The sequence below is a fragment of the Ascaphus truei genome, chromosome 14 (genome assembly GCF_040206685.1).
Source record: "Ascaphus truei isolate aAscTru1 chromosome 14, aAscTru1.hap1, whole genome shotgun sequence".
NCBI classification, from domain to species: domain Eukaryota; kingdom Metazoa; phylum Chordata; class Amphibia; order Anura; family Ascaphidae; genus Ascaphus; species Ascaphus truei.
This window is the reverse complement of record NC_134496.1, coordinates 22,949,609-22,974,404: the sequence shown is the minus strand read 5'-3', so window position 1 is coordinate 22,974,404 and position 24,796 is coordinate 22,949,609. Positions and strand designations below refer to the sequence as shown.

Below are 24,796 nucleotides of genomic sequence, written 5' to 3'. Positions count from 1 at the left end.
GAGCTTAATTTTCATTTGCGTCAATGTAACAAGTTTCCAATGTTCCCCTGTGTGCATCAGCCCGGCGTTTATGGACTGTAGGATATGTTAGGTAGACTCAGACTGGCCTTTTGTTAAAGGAAATCCATATAGGGCCCTTCAGGTCACATGTTCTGGAAACTGAAATCTTGGGCAAACTCAGAAGACTGGCGGACTCACCCACGGGTGTCTGTGTGACTGCGGCTGCAGGGAGAGCTGTCTGCTTTGCGTCCTAGTGTGTGTACACACGTGTTCAGTATAGGCATCTATCAGTGCATGTTTTAGTATTATGCATGTAAGCACAAATGAATCGATGTATGACCCTGGGTATTATATGCATGAGCTCTGGCCCAATAGTCAGACCCTACAATCGTTTTCCTCTGTGGGCCCTTGATAGCCAAGTCGAACACTAGAGTTAGGGAGGAGTCACATGATGCACAGGTTATAATGAGATGTAGGTGTCAGACTTGTGGTCTTTTGTGTGTCCTCTTTATCCGATGTCAAAATAATCTACCACGTTGACTGCTAATGCGGGCACCAGGTATAAGAAACGGTTTAATACACTAGAGCAGGGGAGCGCAATTTGTTTGCTACGCTCCCCCTATGTGCCGGCTCCAGCTCTCGCTCCCCCCCCCTCTCCAGTGACCCAGCATCAAATGACGTTCCAGGGTCACGTGACCCCGCAGCGCCATTTGCCGGGCGTTACCATGACGATGTGTCACGTCACATGACTCCACGGCGTTATTTGACGCTGCGTTGTCATGTCGACGTGACCAGAAGCCGGCTGAATCCCGGTAAATTGAGGTTACAGAGGACTCGCGCGGTCCCCCATAAATGCCCCCTTAAATGCCTCGCGGAAGAGTGCAGGGCCTCTGCAACCGCCAGTGCCCCCCCCCCCCAGAAAACTCTCACACCCCCCTGCACTAGAGCAGGGATGGCCAACTCCAGTCCTCAAGGCCACCAACTGGTCAGGTATTAGGGATATCCCTGCTTCAGCACAGGTGGCTCAACCAGTGGCTCAGATTGAGCCATCTGTGCTGAAGCAGGGATATCCTGAAACCTGACCAGTTGGTGGCCCTTGAGGACTGGAGTTGGTCACCACTGTGCTAAGTGGAACTTAATGCTGAAAAATGCCCTGGTACACAGACTTTCTTCTTCCCCCTCATCGCTCAGTGTTTGCCGTAAAAAAAACCTCTTTGTAATAAAAGAGTTTCCGTTAATTTGACGTCTCTCAAATGAGTGATTTGTACAGAACCCAAACATTAAAGCCATAGATAGTGCTTAAGTGAACATTACACGACATAAAGTCTGCCCTGCAGCTTTATATCATCCGTTCTGGCCACACTGCACCCTCTCCCGCAGCGCTAATAACCTGCAGAGACTTTCAGGCGCTAGCAGTTAAAATGAGTAATACATCGACAGTATCTATCTATCTATCTATCTATCTATCTATCTATCTATCTATCTATCTATCTCTCTCTCTCTCTCTCTCTCTCTGTGTACCTATCTATCTATCTATCTATCTATCTATCTATCTATCTATCTATCTATCTATCTATCTATCTATCTATCTATCTATCTATCTATCTATCTATCTATCTATCTATCTATCTATCTATCTCTCTCTCTGTGTATCTATCTATCTATCTATCTATCTCTCTCTCTGTTTATCTATCTATCTACAGTCTCGGCCAGCTTTAAACTAATGCGGCTGCCGCCGCAGTTTAAAAACAGCTGCGGGCGGCGCGCGGTTATCTTCGGCCGTTTTCCCGTGCCTCGGGCGCTTTCAATAGTAAGCGCCATCTATTGAAGCGTCCGCCGCGCGGGAAACTCCGTTTTAAACAGAGAGACCCGCGGTTAGCCCGCTATACACCCGGCAAGCTTTAGAATAAAGCTGGCCGGGACAGTATCTCTCTCTCTCTGTGTATCTATCTATCTCTCTCTCTCCATATATATATATATCTCGCTCTCTATCTATCTCTCTCTCTCTCCATATATATATATCTCGCTCTCTATCTATCTCTCTCTCCCCATATATATCTCGCTCTCTATCTATCTCTCTCTCTCTCCATATATATATATCTCGCTCTCTATCTATCTCTCTCTCCCCATATATATCTCGCTCTCTATCTATCTCTCTCTCTCTACATATATATATATCTCGCTCTCTATCTATCTCTATGTCTCTCTGTGTACCTATCTATCTCTCTGTGTACCTATCTATCTCTCTGTGTACCTATCTCTCTGTGTACCTATCTCTCTCTTTCTCCTCAATCACATGGGGATCATAAGTGCACAAAAATGAGCACACTTAATAAAACCCCTCGCGTAAAGTCAAGTACGTTAATTAGGCCCACAACGAGAAGGGGGCTGGGGGTACCTTGCTTGTTTGCATACTTCAGAGCGGCTCAATTATCTCAAATTACCCAATGGCACTTGCACCCTGGCCTTAGGCGTTGGGTAGAGCTGGAGAAGGAATGCTGCGCTCCAGTGGAGTTACAAGACTTAATCTGGCTACTAAACAGGTGTTTAGAACCGTCAGTGAACCGCTTTCCGCTCTCGGCAGCTCGTTGTCGGTCTGGGAGGGTAGCAGATACAAATATGCCCTTACAAGGCAAAACTCCTTGATGACTCCGTTTGTGGGCAACCCTGATTTCGCTCCCGGCCTGCAGAGTAAGGACCTAACAATCTGGAAGCAGAGGGGCCTCATGAGGCTCCTGCATCTGCAGGGCAGAATCTCAATAAAATCCTTCGAGCAAATTCAATCTGACAAAAAAATTCCAACCTCAGAATTCTTTAGGTACCTCCAGATTCGAGCGTTCTACACTAAAATTCCAAAACGCCCCCGGCGAACGAATTTTGAGCAGCTCTATTCAAGAGGGACAGATACCAGGGGACTTATCTCTGGTATATATAGAGAGGTGATCTGTCCTGCAAAAGACGACGACAATAAGCTGAGTTACAGGGTAAGATGGGAGGAGGACTTAGGGGAGACGTTAGAAGACGAGGACTGGGACACTATAGTACTAGCGGCAGCTAAGAGCTCCATATGCACCACATTAAAGGAGAATGCATATAAGGTCATGATGAGATGGTACCTTACCCCGAAAAGATTGGCTAAGTTTGTCAAAGATTACCCTCCCTTGTGCCCGAAACAATGCGGGGAGCAGGCAGACTTGCTCCACATGCTATGGAATTGCGCCAAGGTGGCCCCGATCTGGGAAGAAATCAGAATCTGGCTGCAGAATGTTCTCGGTCACGAGGTCCCTTTGGACCCTTGGTTGTTTCTGCTGGGTAGACGTACCAAGGGCCTAAACAGATCAGAGCACAAATTAATAGCACACTTTGCCACGGCCCTACGGTGCAAAATCGCAGCATTGTGGAAGCTACCGGAGGTACCCAATATCCCAAAAATTCGGAATAGAATTTGGTATGTTTGCCGGATGGAACAGCTGACGAGTCTGGTCAACGACACTGGCACACATTTTCTAAAAACGTGGGCGCCATGGCTTTCCCAATCAGATATCCCAGGGGTGGATGCCTCCAATATATTGCTATGATAGCTCAAAATGCATTCTCCTTGGATGGGCTGGTACTGACGGTAGACAGACCTCAGACAGGTAGGGTGGACAGGGGATACATTTGACCTTGGTGATGATCTGAGGGCCCAAACAGAAGCTGATCCAGAACTCAAGGGCCACACAGATAGCAGCCGTCCCGAAGACTGCTCCGCCCCACCCTCCTTCATATCTGTTGTTCTGTTTTGTAGAGTTGTGAGTCAGTGTGTCTCCCCTGTCAGTCTAGTTGTTTCACGTAAATATATACTGTAATGTAGTGCTATGGATGCTGATTTACATGACAATGTGTTGTTAGCCTATAAGATGCCTGTACCATGCACTTAATAAAAAACTTTTGGTTGGAAAAAATGAGCACACTTGAGATACCAGAGAGATTTGCTAATATGAGTAATTACAACATACTTTGCATATTTTATTGGGTTTTACTGGCTCTGCACTTCTGTAACCCCGGCTGTACTGAAGAGCTGTGTAATACGGCAATCTTTAGCTTATAGGGGTCCCTCCCCGTCCTTCCCCCAGGTCCTATGTCTTGTGTGTCACGTCTAATGTTATAGGTAGTCCCCAAAGTATGTCATGTAAGATGAATGTATTTGTTGTTAAATTAGAAAAAGAGATGGTGTACATTGCAATGGTTGGTGGCATATTGTATGTTTGAGAAACACCAATAAAATTGAAGTTGCAAAAAAAAAATTAAAAAAAAAATGGATATGATGTAAAAGGGGACACTGAGTGCTCATTTGCATGTCACTACCCAGAATCCCTGGCTGCAGTGGAAGTGGTGTATGTTGAGATAATGGGGAAGGGCAGGGTTGCAGCCCTCTCTGACATGTGAATGTGCTCACACGTGGTCATTTTATTTGCCACAACCTATTAGCATATCTCAGGTGTGCGCCTTTCTGTGCACAGGTGTCTCTCCGCGTGTTGATTTCACGGGGCGTGGAAGGGGATATATATATATATGTGTAGCACTTGGGACTCTAGTAAAATCGTTCCCTTTCCTCTTTCCCATACCACCCACATTACAGGGTCTGGACAAAGCGAACGCCGCCTTTAGATAAGACATGAATTAACGTTGGGGTATTTGAAGCTACTGCAAGTTGTAGTGCTAAATTACCCTAATATTAACCCTATGCCAATGAGTTGCACAATGGCTGTTGTTTTTTAATATAATTAGCGTAGTGGGTGCCTGTTACACTCGGGAAGAACAACATCCTATTTAGAAAACCTGACGTTACTTGCCCCGATTTAATGGAGCTAAGCGCACCTGAGCCAGAGTGAGCTAACAGTAGTAATATGGTATCAGACAAGCCCAGGGGTGCGCAAACGGGGGGGGCGCAGAAAGTTTGCACACCCCTGGGCTAGATGACTGATGTCTTTATTTACACGTTTTTTTAGTTTTTTTGTATTTGTACGGTTGCTTTACTAATCAGATTCTCCGCGTTTATGAATCTTAACCTAATCTTTTTTTAACCAACTCCTCTTCTCCTTGAGAAGTAATCCTTATGTCGTCATTAGATAGCTAATGCCGGAGGATGGTAAGGCCCATGTGTGCTATTACACGAGACACCTTCTGGCGCCCCAACAGGCACCATTAAAGTGAATGCTCCTCCAGGTGTGTTCCGGAGTCAGATGGTGCCTCGTGGAATGTTTCTGTTTTAGTACATATGGGCCTAAGTGCCGGCAAAGATTATTCTTGAAACGTACATAAGGACGCGTTATATTTCCACAATTTTCCACGTTTTTAGGACGCCATTTACATGACTAAGTTGATCACGTTTTCGTCTGCTACGTGAAACTCCCTTTTAAACGAATGAAGGGAAACTGCTATATTACTCCTTTGGCTGAATGGGCTTTAACGGGTCTTCCAGCACTGTAGCATCGCTTAGTACATATGGGACTATGGGTGTTATTTGTTAAACTGCGATAGTGCCAAAGGGTGGGGGAGGGGGGCGCGCTATCACACGGAAACTCTCATTGACTTCAAACCGTTTCCGTGACTCAAATGCAGTAACTGATTTAATTGGAAAAACACCAAGATAGCCCAGAGACACAATCTTATTAGGAAGACTTTGCATCCTGACACTACGTATAAAACACGGGCAAGCTGTGTTGATCACAGTCTTTCATGTGGTTTTTGATCCAGTGGTGAAAGCACCTTTAGAGTTCCCTTACAATGTACCTGGTGACAGACCCTGACACGCGAGAGAACCTCTTTACGTACCAGGTATGTCACGGCAAAAAAATGCTAACGTTTAGGGGATTGAAGTGGTTTGCCTGATTTTGAAACCGAAGTGGAAACCCCCCAATTCAGTGTCCGACTGCTGGGGGCGGTCATGACTGAACTGATCACATGACCGCAAAAGATCTGGTGGTGCTTTGGTGTAGCCGGAGCTGTGGCACAGAAAAAGTTACTGAAATATTGTTTAGATTCCCTTAATGCAGGGGAGGGGGGCAACTCCAGTCATCAAGGGCCACCAACTGGTCAGGTTTTAAGGATGTCCCTGCTTCAGCACAGGCTGCTCAATAAGTGGTGGTTGAGCCAAACTGTGCTGAAGCAGGGATATCCTTAAAAGCTGAACAGTTGGTGGCCCTTGAGGACTGGAGTTGCCCCCCCTGCATTAATGCAATGCCTCTTACATTTGCTTGTTTCCTGCCTCTGTGTCTAAGTGAGGGTGACTGGGAGGACGATCCAGTTTGAATTCATATCCTCCCAGCCCCAGGTCTCCTTCCTGCACATTTTCTCTGCTCTCTGCCGGCGCTGGCTCCCTCTCTTCCCTTGGCTGCGTGGCGGTTGGGGACCGATTTGAAGCCGACGCGGTTTCTTCGTATGTGGTGGTCAAGTCATCGTGACATACAATGAAGTCCGTGTCGTCATCTTTCAGCTGCTCCTGTTTGTAAAGAAACACATAGGGGATTATTAACAATTCTTCCCACACAACCAGCATAAAACCGACTTAAAGTAACACTTCTCTTACACTGTTCTTTTCCAACCGGTATTAAAAGGACAGCCGCTCCTAAGACAAAAGGGAACTAATTTCAGTGACATGTTTAAGGCCTCGGTCCCGCTGCACTCGTTGGCGCGGGCGGCCATGTCGCGAGTTCCCCACCAGCAGGGGAATCCTCGCGAGCCGGTCCCGGTCCCCCCTGGCGGCACAGCTGACTACACGCTGTGGCGCGTCAGCCGCTAGGAGACACAAGAGTATGGTGTTTCCTAGCGTTGACGCGTCACGTGGTGTGGCTGTGAGCCAATGGGGAGGGGAGGCTTCGGGAGGAGGAGAGGCTTCGGGGAGCGGGGAGGAGTGTGGAGTGAAAGCAGGTGAGTGCATGTCTGTGTGTGTGTCTGAGTGCGTGCCTGTCTGTGTGTGTATGAGTGCGTGAGTGCCTGCCTCTGTCTGTGTGTGTGTGTGTATGAGTGCGTGAGTGCCTGCCTGCCTGTGTGTGTGTACGTGTGTATGTATGAGTGCCTGCCTGCCTGCGTGTGTGTGTGTGTGTGTATGTGTATATGTATGAGTGCCTGCGTGTGTGTGTGTTTAAACTTTACCTTCAGCAGCTCCAGCTCCAGCCCGAGTCCGTGGAGGGAGGGAGGGGGGGGGGGGAGAGTAGCGGGTCCCTCCTGCAGCCCGTGGAGGGAGGGGGGGAGGAGAGTAGCGGGTCCCTCCTGCAGTCGTGGAGGGAGGGGGGGGGAGAGTAGCGGGTCCCTCCGCTCAAGCCACGCCCCCCTCCCTGTCAAACCTCCCACTCCCGCCCACCTCCCGCTCCCTACAGACCGCATATCGCGGTCTGTGTATCTCAGCGCACCGCCTGTCTGCAGTGCGGGTGCGCTGACTCTGGGAGCGGGGCCTTAGCCTTAGGAGTCTCCTCTGGGTATCTGATGTCCTTTGTTACCCCAAATCTGACACCTATAATTATTTTTAATTTCTTTTTTTTTTAAAGTGACCTGGGAGGGAATTAATATCCTCTGGCTGCTCCCTTTTGTGTGATGTCATGGTGTGATGTCACTGTGTGATCAGCAAGTGCTTGTACAGCCAGAGTCCCCCTCCCCCCCTTTATCTTTATTGGTTCTCTGATAAGGACAGTATGGGATAAGGGGAAAGAAAATACTGCATTGACACACACTAAGAAAGTCAACTGGTCGACTATTTGGGACAAGTAGTTGATTGAAACATTTTTGTTTAAACCATAAACGTTTAGGTATTTAAAAAAAATTAACATTTCCATGGTAAATAAATGGTTGGAAGATCTTTACAATTTTTACCTAATATATTTTGGTGATTGCACAGTCAGTGCTTTAAGCTACGGGCAAATTGTTCTGTTTGTTTAACTATATCAAACCATCATTTGTCAAACAGAAACAGAAGTAGCCGATTTTGGTGACGTCAGTGCACCCAGAGAAAAGCCAAATGTTTCTTTTTCACGAGTAAATAAGTAAAACGGTTACTTTAAGGGTGATTGGATGTTTCGTGGGAAGCCATTTTTAATATACCGATTGCATGAGACTAACCCTTGAATACTTCAGTATGGGGGAAATAGCCATGTTTGAGCAGGTATTGCAGAAACCTAACCTGGAGGAATTAGTGAGAAATCTCAATACACTGCAGCCTTTTTGGTACTACCAGTGGGAAAACATACATTACAAATGCCACTCTCCTCATCCCAGTAGAGAAAAGTCAATATTTCTCAATAACTATAGATCATTTTCTTTGTGTAGCTTATGTGTATAAAGATTTTTTTTTAGAATCCACATTATTGATGCGACGGTTAACTTGTTTTTCACGCCCCCCTCCTTATGCCGTCCAGGGTACTTCATGGGCAAATTATCGTTTACTAGGGGGTGATCAGGCTGATCGCGGACGTGGAGCCACTATTTATAACATGATACCACGTATATTTACATACTCTTACTTACAAGCGAGTTTTAATTGGGAAAAGGTTACGTAGCTGCCCGAGTAACTACAGTGAAATTAGCCGGAGTGCAGTATCCAAGGGTCACTGCAAGGCCCTTCACGGGCCAGTTCAAGGGAACTGCTCTAGAGCCTGCAAGGAATATAAGTAACATACTGCTCAGGAATCCATTCTGCAATACATGGGGAGAACCCCAGTGCCACAGAACTACCCACATTTATCCGCACAAACATCCTTTTTCTTTCTGTGGGATTTATACCGTATTTGTTGATAACTCTGGCGCTCTGTTGTTCTGCCGGAGTTTGATCCTACGGTTGTGGATGGTAGACCCCTAAAGATCCATAGTTTCCCTTACCCTACACACGCACGTTTACTTACTCCATATGCTTTGGGACTGGTCAGCAGTCGGGCGATGGGGTTACACCATTCCGGCAACGTGGTTGTGAGGGGCGGCCCGGCGTGTGTCAGAATCGGCTTGAGGTATCTGTTCAGGTGGTTAAGGTCCGACAACGGTGGCAGAAAAATAGGCCCAATGTGTAACCCAATCTAAGATCCTCTGATGTTTTATTAATCCCTTAAGCACGGCACGGATGGCAGCAACGAAACGAAATGGGAAGTTTGGCCGCGACCAAATTGCCACCGGCGCTCCGCCGCCAGGACAACTCACCGCCGGTTGTCTCCCTGCCAGTCACCTCGCCGCCTTCCGCCATCTTTAAATGTCCTCGTAGGATCTGCCAAGTCACAAGGCACATCTCGCTTGCTCTCCCTGCGGCTGGGGAAATCCTCCAAGGACATTCACAAATGGCAGATGGCGGTGAGGTGATTGGAGGCGAGCTGTCCTGGCGGCAAAGCGCCAGTGGCGATTTTGTTCGCAGCCAAACGTCGTAGACCGGCAACGAAACGCCAACCTACATTCTATGTCCCTGCATCGTGACCGTTTCCCGGTTGCAACGAGTTGGTCTTTCATGCAGCAGCGATGGTCAGGACGGGTACTGGCATGTTGATGTGGTCTCGGCATTAGTCTCGCTCTCCGGCGTTGCAGGATGTCTCGCATGGAGTTAAATGGAAGCAGGCTCCAACTTCATGGTAGTAACATTAATTGTAACATTTCTGAAAGTGTATGCAGTGCTATACAAAGTATGTTGCAAGCACAATGAGTCACTGCCCTAATGACTATGACAATCTAATTTTGGTGCCTGAGGCACTGGGAGATGATGGAAGTTGTCCAACCTCACAAGGAACTTGGAAACTGTAACCTCCATGACCACAACATACATACATACATACATACATACATACATATATATATATTAGCTGAGAGCCCCGGCGTTGCCCGGGATGTTTGTGGTGTGGGGGTGGCATTTGGGTGGTTGGGTGGGGAGTGGTCCACGTGGCCCATGGCGGTGTGCGGTGGTACTGCTGCTGTGGCTGTACTGATGGTGATTGTCTCAGGGTGCTGATTTGGGAGGGTTTGGTGTTGATGTGGGGATGCGGATGTGGGTGTGGCGATGGGGGAGGTGCGAAGGTGCTGATGTGTGGGTGCTTATGGTGTTGATGGGGGCTGGGAATGGCGGGGGGCCGAGGATACCGGTGTGCTGATGTGGTGGTGCTGGGGATACTGTGTGTGTGTGTGTGTGTGTGTATGTATATGTGTATATATATGTGTGTGTCTGTGTCTATGTGTGATATATATATATATTATGTGTGTGTGTGCGTGTGTATACATGTGCGTGTGTATACACGTGTGTGTACACGTGTGTGTACACGTGTGTGTGTATAAAGGTAGGAAACAAATCAGATTTGTTAGTACTTTTAACCAACAGTGGTCTGACCTGAGGGGCATTTTACAGAAACATTGGGGGATCTTGATGACGGACACAGAACTTAGTAATGTACTTGGTGATCATGTAAGTCTTGCCAGTCGCAGATCTCCGAATCTGCGAGATAAGTTAATCCGCAGCCATTATGCCTCTCAGGCCAACCCCACTTTTTTATCTCAACAACGCAAGCCAGGTTTCTTCAAATGCGGGTCATGTTCTGCATGTAGATATATGAACCAAACTTCAACATGTGTTAACACTACTAAGTCACGAACGGATAAAATACTCTCCTTCCTCAATTGCAAGAGTAAGGGAGTAGTTTACCATCTGTCTTGTCCCTGTGGTCTCACCTATGTGGGCATGACCACTAGGGAACTCCGTTTCCGTGTACTCGAACACACCCGCAATATAAAAAATGCACAACGAGACTCAGACTCCTGCAAGAAAATCACTTCGGTTGCCCGTCATTTTTTTCGTTGCCATGGGTCCGACTGTGCGGTCCTTACTGCGTTCGCCTTTGACAGGGTCTCTCTCGGTGCCCGTGGTGGTGACCTTGAGAAGGCTCTGTTGAGGAGGGAGTGCAGGTGGATCGTGCAGTTGGGTACCATGATGCCACGGGGGTTAAATGATTACCTTGGCTTTGCCATGTTTTTATAACAATCCTTCCTTGTCATGGTTTGTTTTCCTTTTACCTGGTTTTGTGATGCTCTAATATTTGGCTCTCCCCCCCCCCCCTTTCTTTTCTTTTTCTCTTATGTCCATGCTGTGGATTAGCACCTTTACCTGGGATTCCCCACCTCGCAATCTGATTACCTGCGCATCTGCAATATCATTTTTTCTGATCTTATTTCGGGATATTTCATCTCATGTTTTGTGCTATCTTGGTGCCTTCGAGACATTATTTTTCCCTTTTTTGATGTGGGATACAATCAAGATTCAACGATGATTTAAGTCCAGTGAATATGGACCATTTCATGGACCAATACTCTATCCTGGTATATCCCATCTCATTTTTTGAGCTACTTGATGTCTTCGAAATTTTGCTCCTTGTGATGTCACCCTATCCTGGGATATCCCGTCCTATGTTTTGGGCTATTTGTTGCCTTTGAGACATCGCTTCTCCTCATGTGAGCCAAGCAAGACTCAATGACATAGTAAATCCTGTGAATATGGACCGGCTCACGGAATTTTTCTTGTGTTTATTACAACTTGGACATTTCACCTAGGGACATTTTTCTATATGCCTTTGGCCTCTTGGTATCTATAAGACAAATGTTTTTTTATATGCGCGAATTTTATTAATGATTTTTGATAATGCGATGTAAATGACTCATGCCCGCTATATCAGGGAGTAATCTCAAGACTGCATTTTCTAATCAAGACTCTATAATGGAAATTACATTCTTTTTGATCTCTATAATTATGTCTTATTAAGATCTCTAGGTGAATATAATTAAGTGTGTTTTTAAGCACATATATTTTTGGCATATTGTGCTACTTTCATTCTTTTGCTTTAATATCTTAGAACATATAACCAGCATATGGCTATTGAAGCAAATATATGTTAATATTGTGTATTGTTATACAGTTTTGCTGTGATTATTTCTCTGTATTATTACTTAATCTGGTTAGCTGATAATGATTATTCTTGCCTGTATTTGGAGCCATCACAAACATTGTTTTTCAATATAATAATATACTAATCCTTAGTGTACACTATAATCAGGGGTTTTCAACAGACCTTGTTTGCTCAGCATACACATACATCTTTTCTGTGGTTACAATTTATTCATGTGCTTTACCTGTCTATGATTTCCTCCTCGTCAATGACTGCTTTGTTTTTGTTTATATGATCCCCTTGACAACCCCGCGTTATGATTCACATTGCGTGATGACGTCATCGACGTCATCACTCAATCCACCAACGGATTCTACGATGCATGCTACAACGCAGTGTTTGACTTTGGAGAACCAGTAGGGCCATTTATTTGTAATCAGTGCAGCCCCTACTGTTTCCTTTCATCTGGGCCAGTGCCCGTTTGATAATATACCCTTACGATCGTCATGGTAACTTTACGTCATGACGCGCTTTGCGTGATGACGTCATATGCGTCACATTTTGATTCTGCCACGGAGGGACCTATTGTGTACCACATGACTCCTCCAGACCAATGAGGTCAATAGTTATGTCATTACAGCAAGCAGGACGCTGTGCTCTAAGGAGAGCACTCCCATTTATCACAGCTGCTCCATATTAAATCCCTTTTTGGCGCTAATTCCCTCAATAAATTTTACCTATAAATTCTAGCTCATTTCTCCCCTCACCACTCCCCGAAGAAGACCGTTTTAAAGTCGAAACGCGTTGGAGTGGGAGTCTGTGGAGGGGGACCCCTACCTTTCTTTCCTGATCAAGAGGCTATGGTTATTTCTTGCCCGTGACACCCATGATTTAATAGTGGTGATGTATATACAATATTGATATTTGTGCCATTCATGCTTCAACTCATTGCAGTCATTTACCTGTATTATCGGGTGATTCTTTGTTTGGACATGCACTAGTCTGTAGTGTGTGTATAGGCTACACTTGTTTGCTCAATTCAGAGCTTCCTGTGTCCTTTGAATTGGGTGTTGGAATTGGTTCTACTGTTATACCCTTGCCTCTAGGTATACAATATATGGTAGATGAGAGTCCCCCCCCTCTTTTAATCTTTATCCCTTGTTTTTAACTCACCTTAATAAAATCTCTGTTTACACTTTTTTGGTAAGCCCGTGTGCTTTTTGTAAGGTTGCTTTCTTTGTTGTTACAAAAATATATATATATGTGTGTGTGTGTGTGTGTGTGTGTGTCTGTGTCTATGTGTGATATATATATATATATATATATATTATGTGTGTGTGTGTGTGCATACACGTGTGTGCGTCTATATACATGTGCGTGTGTATACATGTGCGTGTATACACGTGTGTACACGTGTGTGTGTGTGTACACGTGTGTGTACACATACGTGTGTACACGTACGTGTGTGTATTCACGTGTGTGTGTGTGTATATATACACGCGTGTGTGTGTATACGTGTGTGTATACATGTGAGTGTGTATACGTGTGTGTGTATACGTGTGTGTGTGTGTACGTGTGTGTGTGTGTGTGTCTACGTGTGTGTGTGTCTACATGTGTGTGTGTGTGTGTGTGTGTGTGTCTACATATGTGTGTGTGTCTTCATATGTGTGTGTGTGTGTCTACATATGTGTGTGTCTACGTGTGTGTGTGTGTATGTGTGTACGTGTGTACATGTGTGTGTGTATGTGTGTGTCTACATGTGTGTGTGTGTATGTGTGTCTACATGTGTGTGTGTCTACGTGTGTGTGTCTACATGTGTGTGTGTCTACATCTACATATGTGTGTGTGTGTGTCTACATGTGTGTGTGTATGTGTGTGTCTACATGTGTGTGTGTGTGTGTGTCTACATATGTGTGTGTGTGTGTCTACGTGTGTGTGTGTGTCTACATGTGTGTGTGTGTGTCTACATGTGTGTGTGTGTCTACATGTGTGTGTGTGTCTACATGTGTGTGTGTCTACATATGTGTGTGTGTGTGTGTCTACATGTGCGTGTGTGTCTACATGTGTGTGTGTGTGTCTACATATGTGTGTGTGTGTGTGTGTGTGTCTACATGTGTGTATTGTATTGTATGTCTTTATTTATATAGCGCCATTAATGTACATAGCGCTTCACAGTAGTAATACATGTGGTAATCAAATATATAACAGATAATATAAATAACAGATCATGGGAATAAGTGCTTTAGACATTAAAGTAACATTAAGGAAGAGGAGTCCCTGCCCCGAGGAGCTTACAATCTAATTGGTAGGTAGGGAGAACGTACAGAGACAGTAGGAGGGAGTTCTGGTAAGTGTGTCTGCAGGGGGCCAAGCTATATGTATCATGTGTTCAGAATATCTACTGTGCTATTCATATGCTTCTTTAAGCAAGTGTGTCTTAAAGGTGGATAGAGAGGGTGCTAGTCGGGTACTGAGGGGAAGGGCATTCCAGAGGTGTGGGGCAGTCAGTGAAAAAGGTTTAAGGCGGGAGAGGGCTTTAGATACAAAGGGGGTAGAAAGAAGACATCCTTGAGAAGAACGCAAGAGTCTGGATGGTGCATAACGAGAAATTAGGGCTGAGATGTAAGGAGGGGCAGAAGAGTGTAAAGCTTTAAAAGTGAGGAGAAGAATGGAGTGTGAGATGCGGGATTTGATCGGAAGCCAGGAGAGGGATTTCAGGAGGGGAGATGCTGAGACAGATCTAGGAAAGAGTAGAGTGATTCTGGCAGCAGCATTTAGGATAGATTGTAGGGGAGACAGATGAGAGGCAGGAAGGCCGGACAGCAGGAGGTTACAGTAATCAAGACGGGAGAGAATGAGGGCCTGAGTCAGAGTTTTAGCAGTCGAGCAACAGAGGAAAGGGCGTATCTTTGTTATTGCGGAGGAAAAAGCGACAAGTTTTAGAAATGTTTTGAATGTGAGGGGCGAATGTGAGAGAGGAGTCGAGTGCGACCCCTAGGCAGCGTGCTTGGGCTACTGGGTGAATGATCGTAGTTCCAACAGGTGGGAGCTGCACGGAGAGCACAGAGGGCATGTAGAGGGAGAGAGGGGGGGGAGCTGCATGGAGAGCACAGAGGGCATGTGGAGGGAGAGAGGGGGGGGGAGTTGCACGGAGAGCTGAGCCCGGAGAGCTGCAGAAGGCATGTGGGGGGTCCCTTATGCAGGTGAGGCGGCGGCGCCGAGGAGCGGGCGCCTCTGCTCGTGGGTAGTGTTGCTGGAGGCGCCAGGAAGGCTGGGGTTTGCTGTGAGGGGGAGTGGGGAGAGGTGAGGCGGTGGCACCGAGGAGCGTGCGGCGATGCCCGTGGGTAGCGGTGTCAGTGGCTGGTGAGTGTGACCAATGAGAGGTGTGCGGGGGCGGGCGGGCCAAGGGAGCAATCTGATTGGCCGGAGGCTGAGTGACAGACCGACGGACCAATCAGATTGCCCCTAGACACGGACATACAATGGTTTCAAAAATATAGATAGATATATCTTATACTATATTAGTGAAAGCACTGTATGTTTGCCTGCCTGCCTGCATGCATGCCTGCCTGCTGGATGTCCGGTGTCCCTAGGGGAAATCTCATTGGTCCCTTGGGCCGCCCCCGCACACCTCTCATTGGCCTGAGGCGGAGTGACGGCCCAAAGGACACACAGGGACACACACACACACAGGGACACACACACACGGACACACGGACACACGGACACACGGACACACGGACACACACACACACACACACACACACACAGGGACACACACACACAGTAGGGGGGGTGTGTACATTAGCAGCATGTATAACCCGGGGGGGGGGGGGCCTCACATACCCGCCGGAGCCTCCGCCTCTTCCTCCCCGAAATCAGCCTCCTCCTCTCCCCGTGTCTCCCGCGCTTTCAACCCCCCCCCCCCGGCGCCGCTACAGTCAGCGGAGCAGCGAGTGCCCGGGACACAGCGGGGGAGCGGCCACAACAAGCTGCCTCCCGCCTCAGTTCCACGTGGGAGCGGCCGGACGGGTGAGGGAGCTGCCGGACGGGTGAGTGAGCAGCTTTCACCCACCCCTCACCCCCCTTCAAATCACCTCCCCTCCACCCCCCCCCCCCCGGCGCCGCTACAGTCAGCGGAGCGAGCGAGCGCCCGGGACACAGCGGGGGAGCGGCCACAACAAGCTGCCTCCCGCCTCAGACCACGTGGGACCTTCCAGACGGGTGAGTGAGCGGCCTTCACCTCCCCTTCACCTCCCCTCCACCCCCTGGCGCCGCTACAGTCAGCGGGGGAGCGAGCGCCCGGGACACAGCGGGGGAGCGGCCACAACAAGCTGCCTCCCGCCTCAGACCACGTGGGAGCGGCCGGACGGGTGAGGGAGCGGCCGGACGGGTGAGGGAGCGGCCGGACGGGTGAGGGAGCGCCCTTCACCTCCCCTCACCCCCCCTCACCCCCCTTCACCTCACCTCCCCTCACCCACCCCTCACCTCCCCTCACTCCACTTCCCTTCCACCTCCCTCCACCCCCCCCTTCACCTCCCCTCCACCCCCCCCCTTCACCTCCCCTCCACCCCCCTTCACCTCCCCTCCACCCCCTCCCCTCCACACCCCCCTTCACCTCCCCTCCACCCCCCCCTTCACCTCCCCTCCACCCCCACCTTCACCTCCCCTCCACCCCCACCTTCACCCCCCCTTCACCTTCCCTTCACTCCCCCCTTACAACCTCCCACCACCTCCTCACCACCTCCACCCCCCAAAGCCAACCCCACCCCCCTTCCCAACTCCCCACCACCTCCCCCCCCTTCCCACCACCTCCCCCCCACCCCCCCTTCCCACCACCTCCCCCCCACCCCCCCCCCTTCCCACCACCTCCCCCCCACCCCCCCCCCCCTTCCCACCACCTCCCCCCCACCCCCCCCTTCCCACCACCTCCCCCCCACCTCCCCTTCCCCCCCCTCCTTCCCACCACCTCCCCCCCACCCCCCCCTTCCCTGAGGCGGAGTCACGGGCCAAAGGACACACAGGGACACAAACACACACAGGGACACACAAACACACACACACGTAGACACACACACACACACAGACGTAGACACACACACGTATACACACACACACGTATACACAAACACACACACGTAGACACAAACACACACACGTATACACAAACACACACACGTAGACACACACACACATAGACACACACGTAGACACACACGTACACACGTACACACACGCACACACACGCACGTAGACACACACACACACGTACACGTAGACACACACACACATGTACACGTAGACACGTACACACACACACACACACACATGTACACATACACACACACACACACACATGTACACGTAGACACGTACACACACACACATGTACACATATACTCACACACATGTACACGTACACACACACATGGAGACATACACACACACACATGGAGACATACACACACACACATGGAGACATACACACACACACACATGTACACATACACACACACGTATACACTCACACACGTATACACACAGGTATACATACACATAATGTATACACACACACACACACACACATGTATACACACACACACGTGTACACACACACATGTGTACACACACACATGTGTACACACACACATGTGTACACACACACACATGTATACACACACACATGTGTATACACACACACATGTATACACACACACATGTATACACACATACACATGTATACACACACACATGTGTATACACACACAAACATGTGTACACACACACAAATGTACACACACACACACACTTATACACACACACATACAATGTATACACACAAACATGTATACACACACACAAACATGTATACACGTGTATACACAAATGTGTATACACACACACGTGTATACACACACACACGTGTATACACACACACGTGTATACACACACACGTGTATACACACACACGTGTATACACACACACACGTGTATACACACACGTGTATACACACACGTGTATACACACACACGTGTATACACATACACACACACGTGTATACACATACACACACACATGTACACATACACACATACAATGTATACACACAAACATGTATACACACACACACCCCAGCACCACCACATCAGCACACCGGTATCCCATGCCCCCCCAGCACACTGGCATTCTCGGCTCCCCACCATTCCCAGCCCCCATCAACACCATCAGCACCCACACATCGCCACCTTTGCACCTCCCCCATCGGCACACCCACATCCGCACCCCCACATCAGCACCAAACCCTCCCAAATCAGCACACCAATACAATCACCATCAGTACAGCCACAGCAGCACTACCACCGCACATGGGCCGCGTGGACCACTCCCCACCCAAATGCCACACCCACACCACAAACATCCCGGGCAACGCCGGGGCTCTCAGCTAGTATATCTATATAGCAGAAAATAGCCTTGTTAGTCCAGTTGCGATAGTGCAGAATAAATGAGTTCTTCAGTATTAGGTGATACCTTTTTTATTGGACTAACAATTTATGTCATAGGACAAGCTTTCGAGAGTTCTCCTCTCTTCTTCAGGTCAAGCAAGTATTGCACCCAGAATCCCGTGCTGCAGTGGAAGTGCTGTGTGCTGGGTGATAACGGTGAAAGGCGGGGTTGCAGACCTACCTAAGACATGCAGATGAGTATACAGTTGTATTTACATTTGCATATATATATATATATATATATTGTCGAACACTGTGTGTATATATATATATATATATGAGCCCGCCCCCAACGAGCGGCCATTCTTTTTTTTTTTTCCATGGAGGACACCGTAAGTATAATCTGTGCCTTACCCCCTGTCCCCCGCTGCCCGCAGTTATGGAGGTGGTAGCGGGGGTGTTCTCCTGTCTCCGGCGCTCCCCCCGTCACAGTCCCTCCGGTTCCCGCTTCCCCCTGTCACCGCGTGTCAGCCCGCGGGGCAGGAGATGGGAGCGGGGATGTCCCTCGGGTTTCCGCTTCTCCCTGTCACCGCGTGACAGCCCGCGGGGCAGGAGATGGGAGCGGGGATGTCCCTCTGCTTCCCTCTGATCCCCCCACGTGCCCGGTGCTCCCGCTGCCTGCATGGAGGTGGTAGCGGGGGGTTCCTTCCCCCCACCGCTGTCCCCGGCGCTCCCGCTGTCTGCGTGGGAGGAGGGGGGGGGGAGCGGGTGGTGGTGCTGGTCGCGGCCTTTCCTCTGTTCCGACCCCCACCTCGTCTGTGTAGAGTGAGAGTGAGAGAGTGTGTGTGTGTATATGGGTGTGTGTATATGGGTGTGTGTGTATATGGGAGTGTGTGTGTGTGTGTATATGGGAGTGTGTGTGTGTATATGGGAGGGTGTGTGTGTGTATATGGGAGGGTGTGTGTGTGTGTATATGGGAGTGTGTGTGTGTATATGGGAGTGTGTGTGTATATGGGAGTGTGGGTGTGTGTATATGGGAGTGTGTGTGTATATGGGAGTGTGTGTGTGTGTATAAGGGAGTGTGTGTGTGTATATGGGAGTGTGTGTGTGTGTGTGTATGGGTGTGTGTGTATGGGTGTGTGTGTATGGGTGTGTGTGTATGGGTGTGTGTGTGTGTGTATATGCGTGTGTGTATATGGGAATGTGTGTGTGTATATGGGTGTGTGTGTGTGTGTGTGTGTGTATATGGGTGTGTGTGTGTGTGTGTGTGTATGGGTGTGTGTGTGTGTGTATATGGGTGTGTGTGTATATGTGTGTGTGTGTGTGTGTGTGTGTGTGTATGGGTGTGTGGGTGTGTGGGTGTATATATGGGTGTGTGGGTGTGTGTGTGTATATATGGGTGTGTGTGTGTATATGGGTGTGTGTGTGTGTGTGTATATGGGTGTGTGTATGTGTGTGTGTGTATGGGTGTGTGTGTGTGTGTGTGTGTGTGTGTGTATGGGTGTGCATATGTATATGGGTGTGTGTGTGTGTGTGTGTGTATGAGTGTGTGTGAGTGTGTGTGACACCAGAGGTACCCCCCAATCAGTCACCCCCCCACCTAGTTAGTCAAAGTCACCCAGTCAGTCACCATCTCCTCACCCAGTTCCCCCCATCAGTCAGTCCCCCCCTATCTCCTCTCTCTCTCTCCTCTCTCTGTCTCTCCCCTCCCTGTCTCTCTCCCCTCCCTGTCTTTCTCCCCTCCCTGTCTCTCTCCCCTCCCTCTGTCTCTCTCCTCTACACTCTCTCTGTCTCTCTCCTCTACACTCTCCCTGTCTCTCCTCTACACTCTCCCTGTCTCTCTCCTCTACACTCTCCCTGTCTCTCTCCTCTACACTCTCGCTGTCTCTCTCCTCTACACTCTCCCTGTCTCTCTCCTCTACACTCTCTCTGTCTCTCTCCCCTACACTCTCTCTGTCTCTCTCCTCCACACTCTCTCTGTCTCTCTCCCCTACTCTCTCCGTCTCTCTCCCCCACACTCTGTCTGTCTCTCTCCCCCACACTCTGTCTGTCTCTCACTCTGGATCTGGATATCTTATTTACCCTGTATATCTTAACTGTCCTATACTACACCGAAATAACCTATACTGCTTTCTTCCAGATCTGACTCAAGCTTCACACAGGAAACATCGGAACCCCCCCTAACCCAGAAGACAGGTAGGGAACACCTCCCCTCCAATGTATAAGATTGCTGGAATGAAGGTACCTGGACATTGAGGGACTGCGGATCAGGTAAGATCCCAGGCGGGATTGCTGCTTTAGATATTGTGAAGCGGGGGCATCCAGACACTGGTTAAGGGGTTCAGGAAACTAGTCATTCACACCTGGCTTTTATTTCTAGATCACACACACACACACACACACACACACACACACACACACACACACACACACACACACACACACACACACACACACACACACTAGTATAATGTAATACAATCAATACATTTATGTCAAAAACGGATGTTGTTCTGACTAGGAATTTATTAAATGTATTTTATTTATATATTTTATTTTAAAGTGGGGTTGGGGGCGGGACTAGGGGCGGGGGCGGGACTAGGTGGCGAGTAGATTTTTTGGTTGGGCGAGTAGATTTTTGGGTGATTTGTCGAACACTGTATATATATATATATATATATATATATATATATATATATATATATATATATATATATATATATATATATATATATATATATATAATGTAGAGGTATCACCTCTAGCTATAAAACTGCACGGGGGAGGGATTGTCTTCCAACACAGATCACATTCCAGTATGCACTGTTTTTAAGTTTAAACCCCATTTTTAGCTTCATTCCTTGTAACATCGCCGGAAGTAGAGATCAGTGTAACTCGAAAGCTCGCATAAATAAAAACATTTCATTAGCCACAGAACGGTATCTTATATTCATTTTTGATTATATATATCTGTATATATATGTATCCAACAATATATGCAAATTTCTTTCCCAATTTTTGTAGCTTATATAATTAAGTTTGTTTGCTAAAGGTATTGCTGTAAGCACTGCAATGATTACATCACTTAATTCTTGTTTATCACATGATGAGATCTACTAGTGTCTTCTCCTTAAATGTCCAGGCCTTCTGCTGCTCCTGCACAATTTATGGTACTTACAGTAATATTGTTTGGGAAGACCCTCGCAGGCCACCGTCCCTACACTTGGAGGTACTTACAGACACAATTGGGTATATGTATCAAGGTAAAAGAGGTGCAAATCTGGAGCAAAACTAGTTCACCAAATACATCAAAGAAATGAATCCAACGGATTTCAACATGATTTTTTCTTTGATGCACATGGGGCAGATTTCTTTGCCCCACAATTGCTCCACTTTTGCCTACATACATATGCCCCCAATGAGTACCTATCGTCTAAATACTATCTCTGGTGCAAAAGGTGAATGTAGTGATTGGCCCCAAAGTCACAGGGAGCATAAGGACACGAGCCAGGTCACAGGAAAAGTTGGGGATATAGAGCACTGGTCACCAGCAGGTCAGGTTTTCGGGATATCCCTGCTTCAGCACAGGTGGCTCAATCGGTCCCTGCTTCAGCACAGGCGAAGCAGTCTTCGACTGAGCCACTGATTGAGCTGCCTGTGCTGAAGTAGGGATATCCCAAAAACCTGACCTGTTCGTAGCTCTTGAGGACTGGAGTTGGCCAGCCCTGCTCTAAAGGGATGTGACTGGTGTCCTGACCCAGGCATTTGATGAGTGAACCATAACCAAACAGACATTCAATCCGTAGTGTCGTTTCATTCTATATACAGTACCTTGTGTTTGGTTCCTTTTATAGCTTTTATTATTTGGAACCGTTGGCATTAAATGTGTGACGGGCTTTGAGTCCCTTTGGGAGAAACCCGCTATATAAATAAAGCTATGATAAAGTTATTATTACATACAATGTTACACTGTGCATGCACTCCCATACAAAGTGTAAGGTTTCATATTGTTACGTATCGGGTGTAATCTGGGACGTTTGGTGGCAGCCGTGTTGCCGCGACCAAATCTCCGCCGGCGTTTAGCCAGCACTCATCTCGCCGTGGGGACATCTCAATGCCGGCCGCGTCGCCGCCAAGGTAACCCCTAACCTTACCCTAATAACCCCTAATCTTAACCACTAATACTAACTGTACCCCTTACCCTAATCACCTACCCTAAAAACCTAACACGTTACCCTAATAAGCTTATCCACTTACCCATATCCCTTACCCTAAAAACCTAACACCATACCCTAAAACCCCTATCGTCAACCCCCTACCCTAACCGCCAGAACCCCATCAATTAACTTACCTTGGCGACGTAGCCGGCGGCTGCGGCAAAGGATCCCTTGTTGGCCAAACGTGGGCGAAGACTTGGTCGGCGACTAGACAGACGAGACCGAATGTCCCATTCCGTCTCTTGTGGGCTGCCAAAGTGTCAATTCTGGATCAGAGGCTAGTACCTGAACCACGAGTCCAATTCTCCATGCTGCCAATGATAGCAATTTGCAGCAACGGGGCTCCATTTGTTCCTTAACAAGTAGGTTAATCATGTCACCTTCTCAGCAGCAAATAGCCAATACCCGATTACCTGGGCACAGTATGCCAACATCCAGCCGTTTCAGACACTTTCCCATACAAGGGAATAATCTGCTCACAATTGAACCGTCGGAATACTTTCATCTGATTTCTTTCAGGCAGGTTCATGAATATTTCCTGGGTTTGTTAAAGCTAAACATTCAGCCTTCTCATCAATCAATGACCATTTGAAAGCACTTGACAGTCAATTCATGAATTACTAATGGCGTCCATTTGTTTGCTGGTGTTCAACAGATTAAATAAACCTTTTTGCTGTAAGAGGCGTTAACACTTGAAGTACCACATTCAAATAACATGGCAGTAGGTTGACCCCATTTGACTCCATGTTCCTTAAGGAGAGAGTTGTGGACCAGTCCTCAAGGGGCACCAACAGTTCAGGTTTTCAGGATATGCCTGCTTCAGCACAGGTGGCTCAATCAGTCCCTGCTTCAGCACAGGTGGCTCAATCAGTCCCTGCTACAGCACAGGTGGCTCAGTCGAAGCAAGGATATCCTGAAAACCTGACCTGTTGGTAGCCCTTGAGGACTGGAGTTGGCTACCCCTTGTATATTATAATTATGGTATATATGGGCCATCATTTGTTTCCATTTTGTGCCCTGAAAAATCTTTTTTCTGTGTCTCGCTGATATTTATTTTCAGTTTTTTTCCCCTTCTGATATTCTTACATCAACACCAAATCCATGTAAAAACTGTGATAAAAGCATGATTTTTTTTGTCAATGCACCGTACCTCCTCAGAGATGTCACCCACCAAGGATCAAAAGCACTGAGATTCGGGAGTCAACGATGGCATTTTAATGGGAAAGTTAAAAGTTTATCGGCTCCACTGGTCTGTGAAGTTGTTGATGCCAAAAACAAACAGTGAGACTGATTGCAAATCAATAAACATCGGCAGTTCTGCTCCCCTCCTCTCCTCTCATATTCCTGCAGGCAGGAATACAATGCGTTAATATACTCTCACATCTGCTCTTTAAAAAGAAATCATGGCTATGTTTTGATGTGCTGTTAATGGCTGGACATTTCTTGTGGCTAATGGAGCTTGTCTCGTGGTTGCCATACGCAGAATTATCTTACCTCCAGTTTTGTTGTGTTTGGGACATGGGTAAAGGTTACTTCTCAGCACCTTTTGCTCCAACACATTTTCTGATTTCATCCTCCACATCTTACTTTTGGTCGTCGCCTGGGTCTTTTAATCTCTCTTGGAATCGAGTTGAGCCCCAGCTTTGTCCAATGATGGTCATTTCTTCTTGCGATATGTCCGGCCCACCGCCACTTTAATTTCTTCACCCACGTGATGATGTCACAGACTTTTGTTTGGTTTAGAACCCATTCATTCTTTTTCCTGTCTCTTCGAGTAATACCCAGCATGCATCTCTCCATACCTCTTTGCATTTTCTGAAGCTTCTAAATTAGCTTCACATTGAGGGTGCAAGTTTCACATCCACGTGAGCACGGGTAGAATATAATGGTCAAAAACGTTCTTCTTGAGGCACATTGGAAGGGTCCCTTGAAAGATTGTCTTGTTTCTTCTAAATGCCTCCATCCCATCGTCATTCTCGTAATTGACATAATTCAAAAGGTTCCCATCCATTGTTATTTGCCGGCCAAGGTAGACATAGTCTTCGACTTCTTCTAGAGTTCAGATTTGTTGAACATCACTTTGGTCTTGTTGATAGTCACACAGAGGACAAAATTCCTAAGTGCTTTGGCAGGTTCTCCAATTTGGTTCTGGAGGTCTTCTGGAGATTATATATATATATATATATATATATATATATATATATATATATATATATTATATATATATATATATTTATATATACATACACACACATACAC

General features: G+C 47.5%; 1 protein-coding gene across 1 annotated transcript in view; it reads right to left on the bottom strand.

Annotated features, from left to right (window-relative positions):
- Nucleotides 1-1,056: 1,056 nt before the first annotated feature.
- LOC142465799 (sodium/hydrogen exchanger 9-like) overlaps nucleotides 1,057-24,796 on the bottom strand; it is a 429,942-nt gene continuing 406,202 nt past the window's right edge. The window contains exons 11-12 of the mRNA XM_075570088.1: nucleotides 8,877-8,982; nucleotides 1,057-6,484 (exon numbers count right to left, since the gene is read on the bottom strand). Coding sequence (XP_075426203.1) covers nucleotides 6,230-6,484; nucleotides 8,877-8,982 — 361 coding nt within the window. The 3' untranslated portion in view covers nucleotides 1,057-6,229. The remainder of the gene's footprint in view (nucleotides 6,485-8,876; nucleotides 8,983-24,796) is intronic.